The sequence below is a fragment of the Dermacentor albipictus genome, chromosome 1 (assembly GCF_038994185.2).
Source record: "Dermacentor albipictus isolate Rhodes 1998 colony chromosome 1, USDA_Dalb.pri_finalv2, whole genome shotgun sequence".
NCBI lineage: Eukaryota > Metazoa > Arthropoda > Arachnida > Ixodida > Ixodidae > Dermacentor > Dermacentor albipictus.
The window spans coordinates 442,570,511-442,580,369 of record NC_091821.1 but is presented as its reverse complement, the minus strand read 5'-3'; the positions used below and the strand labels follow the sequence as shown (position 1 = coordinate 442,580,369).

Sequence of the window (9,859 nt, the reverse complement as noted above, 5' to 3'; positions counted from 1 at the left end):
GAATGGTGTAGAACATTTTAGAAGGCATGCGGGTCCCAACGTTTAATCTGGAACATTCGATGATTGCTGTATAAAAGCCGATGCCCTTGACCCGCTGATTAGATTTTCGACGATCGCCGACTGTGTTCGCCGCTATCGTTGTGCTTTAAGTGTAGCCTGTTCTGTGGGCACAGGTTCGCCCAATAAAAGTTAGTTTTGTCTATCACAGTATTGCTACTGTGTTCTTAACGTCACCACCACGTGACATCTGGTGGAGGTGCATTTGGTCCATGTACCGGACGCCCCCGACAAGCCGTGATCCAAGCCCGGAACGCAAAGACAACACCAACGCAGTCCCGGACCATCGAGCAAGCCGCCGTCTTCAACAACTGCCCCCGGAGCACGGACTTTTGCCTGAGACGACCAGGAAGATCGCCACCAAGTCCACCCCAGTGGCAGCCCCGGCATCGCCCATCGTGCTGCAGCAGCCCAGGGAGCCTCCGACGTTCCGTGGTTCAACGTTCGAGGACCCGGAAAGCTGGCTTGGGACGTACGAGAGAGTCGCTACGTTTAACAACTGGAACAGCGACGACAAACTGCGATATGTCTTCTTCGCATTGGAAGACGCGGTCAGGACGTGGTTCGAGAACCGAGAAGCCACCTTAACGGCCTGGGAACTTTTCCGAAGCGGCTTCCTGCAGACATTCGCAAGCGTCGTACGCCGAGAACGAGCCCAAGCGCTATTAGAAACACGGGTGCAGCTACCTAACGAGACCACCGCAACTTTTACAGAAGAAATGAGCCGCCTATTCCGCCACGCCAACCCGGAAATGTCCAAGGAAAAGAAAGTCCGGCTACTAATGCGTGGTGTAAAGGAGGAACTTTTCGCCGGTATGGTACGAAGCCCACCGAAGACCGTCGACGAGTTTCTTCGCGAGGCCACTAGCATCGAGAAGACACTCGAGATGCGAAACCGGCAATTCGACCGCCACACCAACTCGACAAACTACGCCGGAGTTCACTCATTGGCAACCGACGACCTGCGCGAGACTATCCGAGCGGTCGTGCGGGAGGAGCTGCAAAAGCTGTTCCCGTCATCACGGCCTCAAGTGGCGTCGATTGCCAACGCCGTACGTGAGGAGGTCCAACAACTCGGAGTAGCCCCTGAATTGCCACAACCTCAGCCGCAAGCGATGACATACGCCGCCGTCGCCCGCCGTCAAAGTCCCCCTCCGCGACTGCGCCAGGGCCCCGTAACACCGCAATTCCGTCGACCACCACTGCCGCCGCCAGCACGCCCTGCCGTCGCCCAGCGCAGCTACCCGAGGAAGACAGATGTTTGGCGCGCTCCTGACCACCGCCCGCTCTGCTACCACTGCGGAGAAGCGGGTCACGTCTGCCGACGATGCCCATACCGGGAGATGGGACTGCGAGGTTTCGCCGTCAACGCTCCGCACCCGCAGCAAGGTGAACGCCCTCGCGATATCGCTGACTACCTCGCCGCTACTCAGTGGAACTCTGGACGACCGTCGCGTTCGCCATCACCAGCCGCTACCTGTCGCCGCAGCGCCGACCATACACTGGCCCAGCCCGGGGCCGGTCAGCGAGCCCATATCCGGAAAACTAAAAGCATCAACCAATGGAGGTGCGGTTGCTGTTAGTCGAACTGACGAAGATCCTCCGCCGCCGACAAAAACGCCGAAGAAACTACCTCGACGACATGATGACACGCCGCCGTCCCGACGAAGTCTGGAAGTAAAGAATACGACGACGAAAGACAACCTGATGACGCGACGTTCCAGCTTCAGTTTAACACGACGCAGCCGTTATCCGACGCCAAGACCCAACTGCAACGCCAGACAAAGAACCACCGACCTCGACGTGCTTCTCGACGGCCATGCAGTCACTGCCTTAGTTGACACAGGGGCTGATTACTCCGTAATGAGTGGACACATCGCCGCCTAGTTGAAGAAGGTTAAGAGTGCATGGGAGGGTCCCCAAATTCGGACCGCTGGAGGACACCTCATTACGCCGACTGGAGTCTGCACGGCAAGAATTACCATTCATGACCGGACATACCCTGCCATCTTCGTTTTCCTCCAACAGTGTTCACGAGACGTCATTCTCGGCATCGACTTCCTGAACCAACATGGCGCAATCATCGACTTGAAGTCGAAGTCAATAACGCTGTCGAAAGATCAAGCGATACCGCCGGAGAGCCCTCGTAGTCACCACGCCTTCAGGGTGCTCGAAGATCAAGTGAGCATCCCGCCTCGCTCCAGCATTGTCATTTCGGTCGGCTCTGAAACACCCGCTGACGTAGAAGGCGTCATCGAAGGCGACCAACGTCTACTGCTCAACCGAGAAATTTGCGTCGCAAGAGGGATCGCTCGACTGCACGGAGGAAACACGAAGGTGCTGCTGACAAACTTCAGCCAGGAGTTCAAGCACATCAACAAGGGCACGACGATCGCATACATCGAGGAAATTCAGGAAACTAGCGATGCGTTTGTCCTCTCGGATTCTGTCGCATCTACCCCGACGACCGTAGTTCCCAAGCCAGACTTCGACATAAATCCAAGTCTCCCCGTGATTAAGAAGCAACAGCTCAGAAGTGTGCTTCGACGATACAAAGACTGCTTTTCGACGTCATCGAGGATTCGACAAACCCCAGTCGCAAAGCATCGCATAATAACCGAAGAGTGCGCTCGACCACTCCGCCAGAGCCCTTACCGAGTTTCGACGCGAGAACGCGAAGCTATAAGACACCAAGTCGACGAAATGCTGCGCGAAGACATTATCCAGGCGTCGAAAAGCCCGTGGGCGTCTCCAGTTGTTTTAGTGAAGAAAAAGGACGGAACCCTTCGTTTCTGCGTCGATTATCGTCGATTGAACAAAATTACGAAGAAAGACGTATACCCCCTCCCACGGATAGACGACGCATTGGATCGGCTCTGCAATGCTAAATACTTCTCATCGATGGACCTCAAGTGTGGCTACTGGCAAATAGAAGTCGACGAAAGGGATCGCGAAAAGACCGCCTTCATCACGCCAGACGGCCTCTACTATTCGGACTGTGCTCGCCGCCTGCAACGTTCCAGCGCGTCATGGACACGGTATTAGCAGGATTGAAGTGGCAGACCTGTCTCGTTTACTTGGATGACGTCGTCGTTTTCGCCTGAAATTTCGACGATAACCTCAAGCGGCTTGCGACAGTACTAGAAGCCATCAAGTCGTCAGAGATTCCTCGGCATGTGTCCCTACTACAGGCGCTTTGTCAAGGACTTTTCACGCATCGCCGAGCCATTGACACGTCTAAATGTGATGTTGAGTTCAAGTGGGAAACGCCGCAGGCCGACTCATTTGAAGAACTCAAACGACGCATGCAGTCGCCGCCGGTACTTCCGCACTTCGACGAGTACGCCGATACAGAAATCCGTACTGACGCCAGTAGCCTAGGCCTCGGTGCCGTTCTAGTCCAGAGGAGAAACGGAGTCGAACAGGTCATAGCTTACGCTAGCCGGTCGCTGTCAAAAGCGGAAGGCAACTATTCTACGACCGAAAAGGAATGCCTCGCCATCGTTTGAGCTACAGCTAAATTTCGCCCTTATCTTTATGGCAGGCCATTCAAAGTCGTCAGCGACCATCACGCGTTGTGTTGGCTAGCGAATATAAAGGATCCTTCAGGACGACTAGCGCGGTGGAGCCTCAGACTACAAGAATACGACATCACTGTCACCTACAAGTCCGGGCGAAAACACTCCGATGCCGATTGCCTATCACGCGCCCCCATTGACCCGCCGCCGCAAGACGACGAGAATGACGACGCCTTCCTTGGAATGATAAGCGCGGAAGACTTCGCTGCACAGCAACGGGCAGACGCGGAGCTAAAAGGCCTCGTCGAATATTTGGAAGGGCACACCGACGTTGTCCCCAGGGCATTTAGTTGCGGATTATCTTCCTTCACGCATCAAAACAATCTACTCGTGAAGAAGTACTTCTCACCAGTCCGCGCCAACTAACTTCTTGTTGTCCCGTCAGGACTTCGTCCAGAAGTATTGCACGCCCTACATGACGATGCGACCGCTGGATACCTAGGATTTTCCCGGACACTATCGAGGATACAAGAAAAGTATTATTGGCCGCACCTGACCGCCGACGTCGCCCGTTATGTTAGAACATGCTGAGACTGTCAGCGACGCAAGACACCGCTGACAAGGCCAGCCGGATTACTACAGCCAATCGAGCCTCCTTGCCAACCATTCCAGCAGATCGGGATGGACTTGCTGGGACCCTTTCCGACGTCAACAACCGGAAATAAGTGGATCGTCGTGGCGACAGACTACCTCAGCCGCTTCGCTGAAACTAAAGCACTGCCGAAAGGTAGCGCAGCCGAAGTGGCGAAATTCTTTGTCGAAAACATCCTGCTTCGACATGGCGCCCCAGAAGTCCTCATCACCGACAGAGGAACGGCCTTTACAGCGGAGCTCACCCAAGCCATTCTGAAATACAGTCAGACAAGGCACAGGAGGACCACGGCCTACCACCCGCAGACGAATGGTCTTACGGAGCGGCTGAATAAGACCCTCGCCGACATGCTAGCGATGTACGTCGACGTCGAACACAAGACGCGGGATGCTGTCCTGCCATACGTAACATTCGCTTACAACACGGCGGTGCAAGAAACAACACAGATCACGCCGTTTAAGCTTGTTTACGGCAGGAACCCGACGACGACGCTCGACGCCATGTTCCTGCACGTCACTGACGAAGAGAATCTTGACGTCGCTACCTATTTCCAGCGCGCCGAAGAAGCCCGACAACTCGCCCGCCTACGGATCAAGAACCAGCAGCGTACCGACAGCCGACACTACAACCTCCGACGACGCTTCGTCGAATACCAGCCCGGCGACCGTGTTTGGGTATGGACCCCGGTACGCCGAGGAGGATTGAGTGAGAAACTACTGCGACGCTATTTCGGACCCTACAAGGTCATCCGGCATTACATGAAAAAAAATGAACACGATGTCGCGGATATCAAAGGAAGGTTACTAAAGCTTGAAGAACGGGAGGAGGTCACACAGCTTAAGGCCGAGGTTGACTACTTAGAATGGCAAAGCCGTAAACTAAACCTGGAATTCCACGGAATTCCGCAAACTTACAATGAGAATTTATTGGAAGAAATAAATGCGCTAGCAGGAAAGGCCGAGCTCCCACAACTTTTGCAACATGATATTGTGGCGATCTATCGACTACCCGCTAAAAAAGGAAAAACGCCAGGTGTTATTTGTCGCTTTGCCAAACAAATGAAGCGAGATGAATGGTGGCAAAACCGAAAGAAGCTGAGCTGTGTAGATGATAAGTTGTTTTTGCAAGAAAACATAACCAAACGAACTCGTGCACTTCTTTTTGAGGTGAAAAACTGGGCAAAGATAAACGGTTTCAAATACGTCTGGCATCACAATGGACGAGTCCTCGTGCGCAGAACTGACGGCGAAAATGCGGTGGCCATTTCAAGTTCTAGCGACTTGAGTAAACTAAGATAAGGAACACGGCAGTTTCCGAGATGACTAAATGATAATCATGGATAACATCGACGCGGAACGTTACGTCCTGCCGCATGGCTTTGAAAGGCACCTGGGACCAGTATATATGAAATCACTGAAGTGTTTTCATCTAAACATACGATCAGTAAAGCATAAAGTACCCGAACTTACTCTTTTTTTCCAGCAGCTTGATCACGTGTGTGACGTGATAATGCTTACGGAAACATGGAGCACAGATGACTCAACTGTTTTCCGTCTTCCTTCTTATCAAACTTTCTATGCTAACGGGACCAGTGGTCGCGGTGGTGGTGTATGCATCTTGGTAAAAAATACTTTCTCGTGTGAGTTACTTCAGGCGTTCTGCGTAAGCACAAGCGACTATGAGTTTATTTCGTTGAAATTGCAAAGGATTGTAATCGCTGTTGTCTATCGACCTCCGAACGGAATGATGACACCATTTTTAGAATACCTAGAAGGTTTTTTTGCGTTTGTAAATGATTACCATTTCGATCTCATTTTTGGTGGTGATGTGAATATTAACATGTTGAGCAGTGATCCGTCAAAGGTTAAGCTGGATGTTCTATTAAAATCCAATGGCCTTAGAAATGTTATTAATCTTCCAACAAGAGTGACACTGAATACGTCAACATTGATTGATATTTTTGTTACAAATGTAATGCCGGAGAGAATAAGAGCTGGAGTTATCGCGGCTGAGTTGAGTGATCATTTGCCTATTTTTTTATGCTGTAGTAAAAAGGTGAACATGAAACAAAATTCGCCTGCAAATTTAATACAGCGTATTACGCCGCAAAATCTTTCCTCATTTGTAGACAAACTTTCGTTGGTACCGTGGGACACTGTGTATAATATTACAGATGCTTGCGCAGCTTACGAAGAATTCCTTAAAATCCTTAAACCTATATATACAGAGAACTTTCCTTTTGTACGCTTAAAACAAAAGAGAAAAATTCGTAAGCCCTGGATAACCTCTGACCTGGCAGCAAAAATTCGGGAGAAAAATACAATGTTTAGCAAATTTATTAAGAACAGAGATACAGACGCACTGAAGAAGTTTAAAACTTTCCGTAACTGTTTAAACAAAGAGGTAAAAAGAACAAGAAAACATCATTTTAATAATTTATTTACTTCCCTTTCTGGCTGCTCAAATGCTCTCTGGAAGAAGTTGAACTCAGTGTTACAATATAATGTCAAAAATCAATCAGTTCGTGAAATAAAATACAATGGCTACGAGTTGTCAGAGAAGGCGTTAGCCAATGCTCTCAATGAGCATATTGTGAAATCCGCGGGTCAAATGGCAGCAACGAGTGATTTAAAAAATGTTTACTACAATAACAGTTCAGTGTTCCTTGACCCTGTCACTGAAGCTGAAGTGACAGAGGTAATAATAAGCCTAAATAATAGCAGTGCGTTGGATGTTGACGGGATGCAAGCGAAGCCTTTGAAACATGCTGCCTCTTTGCTTCCTCCATGCATACGGTACATATTTAACTTATGCCTCGAGCAAGCGATATTTCCACCCCAAATGCAAGTTGCTCGTGTTAAGGTACTCTATAAGAAGGGTGACAAGAACGATATGGGCAATTACCGGCCTGTTTCTATATTGCCCGTGTTTTCAAAAGCCTTTGAAAAGGTAATCCTCAAGAGACTGAAAAAAATCGAACAGAAACACAACATCTTGATTGACTGCCAGTATGGTTTCCGTGAAGGTTTGAGCACTGAATCGGCACTTCTTGCACAAAAAGAGTATATACTAGATCAAATCGAAAAAGAAAATGTAATACTGGGCATTTTTATAGATTTTTCAAGGGCGTTTGACCTTATTAATCATGAACTGCTCATTAGGAAGCTAGAACGATACGGTATGCGAGGTGTTGCTGCTTCTCTAATCTATTTATATTTAAGAAATAGGCAACAAATTGTAGACATAGAAGGCTTTCACTCGTATCCATTAGCAGTTTCTTGTGGTGTGCCTCAAGGCAGCATCTTGGGACCATTTCTTTTCAATCTCTATATAAATGACATTGTAAGTATATGTCCAGAAGTAAAATTCGTCATTTATGCAGACGATACTAGTATATTTTTGTCAGCAAAAGAAACCAACCAAATAGTTCGCAACGCCAACGAAATCCTGGGTAAGCTTGAAAAGTGGACAGAAGAAAATACCTTAAAAATAAATGTACAGAAAACAAAGGCAGTGTTGTTTCACGCTAGAAACAAGAAGATATCATTAAATCAAAAGGTTCTGCTTAACTCAACTCCAATTGATATAGTGCCTTCTATTAAAACACTGGGTGTTGTCTTCCACAATACCTTGTCTTGGGACGAGCACATAGATCAGTTAACAACAAAACTCTCCCAAGTAATCGGCCTCATATATCGGAACGCAAGCATACTACATCGCAGTGTAATGATGCTAATCTACAATACTTTATTTTGTTCCAGACTTAATTATTGTCACCTAGTTTGGGCCTCTACGGCTCGAACCAATTTGCAAAAAATCCATGTTTTGGAAAAAAAGTTTCTGCGAGTTATGGCGGATGTACCCAGGTACTATCCATCTGAGCCCTTATTTCGCAGCTACAACATAATGCCAGTAACAAATATTTATGATTATTGCCTGTACAAGCGATATAAACAAGAGATAAAAAATAATACTTGTTTCTTGCGTCAGTTAGCGAAGTTGAAATGTCACTCTACTACATATAATACGCGAAATTTTGAAACATGGGCAATAGATACTTGTAGGACAACATATGGCTTACAAATGTTAAGAAACCGGCTGCCAAGGTTATTGAATACCCTACAGACACAAAATATAGAGCCTGACAAAATTACTTTTGCGGACCTTCGAAAATACTTTAGTGCGTAGAAGAAGAAAACAAGAAAAGGAAAAAAAAAGAATGGTATAGTTAGTGTATAATTTTGTTGCACTTTTACCGCGGAGTTATCTGCGCTTTCTGCGGATCATTTTGTGTGCGCAGGTCTTTGGTGGCGTTCTTGCATGGATAAACAGAGTCTTGAAAGTTGAATGTTTGCACTTCATAATTGTATAACTTCAAATTGTATTGTATTACTTGTATGAATTGTATCGCTACTGTAATTGTATTAATTGTATAACTTCAAATTGTGTAACATAATTTGTATAACGATGTCTGAATATGGAATGAGTTTTATCTTTTTGTATGTATGGATTTCAGTGAGTGCTGATTGTAACTCACATATATTTTTATAATTTGCTGACTGCTACGTGAAGTTGCCAGTGCGGGGGCCTGCGGCCTTGTCAAGCTGCAATGCGACAGCTTTTTCTGCAGGCCTCCGGCATCGTGTATTTCGGATGCAAATAAAGTTATTATTATCCGACGTATTGGCGCACTGGACTATGAGGTCGTGCCAGACGGCATTTCGCATTCACAGCGGCGCCGCTCACGACCTGAAGTGGTCCACGTTGTGCGTCTTAAACCATTTTACGGACGCTAACGAACTTCCCTTATTTTGTTATATTCTTTGCTACGAGTGCTTATTTATTACTTTCGTTTGTTTGCAGCATCGGGTCGATGATTTTTAAGACGGGGGGGGGGGGGGTAATGACACGTGTACTTATCTTTATCGGGCGACCACGTTTGGCCGCCTAACAAATGTTATCGCACAGCACGGGACGCGCCTGCATGTATCGTAAGTTTCTGGAAAGTTATCGATGCTTCTATCCGCTGTCTGTTGTCGCTGAACGTTGTGTTATCTGATTTCATCGCCTGACGCGAATGGTGTAGAACATTTTAGAAGGCATGCGGGTCCCAACGTTTAATCTGGAACATTCCATGATTGCTGTATAAAAGCCGACGCGCTTGACCCGCTGATCAGATTTTCGACGATCGCCGACTGTGTTCGCCGCTATCGTTGTGCTTTAAGTGTAGCCTGTTTTGTGGGCACAGGTTCGCCCAGTAAAAGTTAGTTTTGTCTATCACAGTATTGCTGCTGTGTTCTTAACGTCACCACTACGTGACAATATCACACGTAATGGAGAACTAGTAAAAAATTCGTGGGCGCTTTAGTAGGAAGTGTACTGCAGTTGGAGATTACACACTTTTCTTACGCCGTAGTAGCGCTTGGTGAACAAAACGGTGGTATTGCTAAATGTGTCAGTTTTACATTTTGGTTTGGCTCCACCATGATAAGAGACGCATGCCATTGAGAATTAGTAAATTCCCTCTTCTATGTTCTTTTTATGCGAAGCATAATACGAGAGCTCAACCCAGCTCCTCAGGCGCGGCGGTGTCGCCTTCAATACCACGTGACACCGTGACCTCACGACAGAG

At 47.8% G+C, this 9,859-nt stretch overlaps 1 protein-coding gene across 1 annotated transcript; it reads left to right on the top strand.

The window, feature by feature from the left end:
• Nucleotides 1-4,985: 4,985 nt before the first annotated feature.
• On the top strand, nt 4,986-5,529 carry LOC135903068 (uncharacterized). Its single transcript, XM_065433433.2, has one exon. It carries the CDS (start codon nt 4,986-4,988, stop codon nt 5,523-5,525), a length of 540 nt encoding a protein of 179 aa, XP_065289505.1. The 3' UTR covers nt 5,526-5,529.
• The last annotated feature ends 4,330 nt before the right edge of the window (nt 5,530-9,859 follow it).

Bases quoted from the DNA above. Each gene is read 5' to 3' on its own strand.
- LOC135903068 (XM_065433433.2), top strand. From the start codon at position 4,986: ATGAAAAAAAATGAACACGATGTCGCGGATATCAAAGGAAGGTTACTA.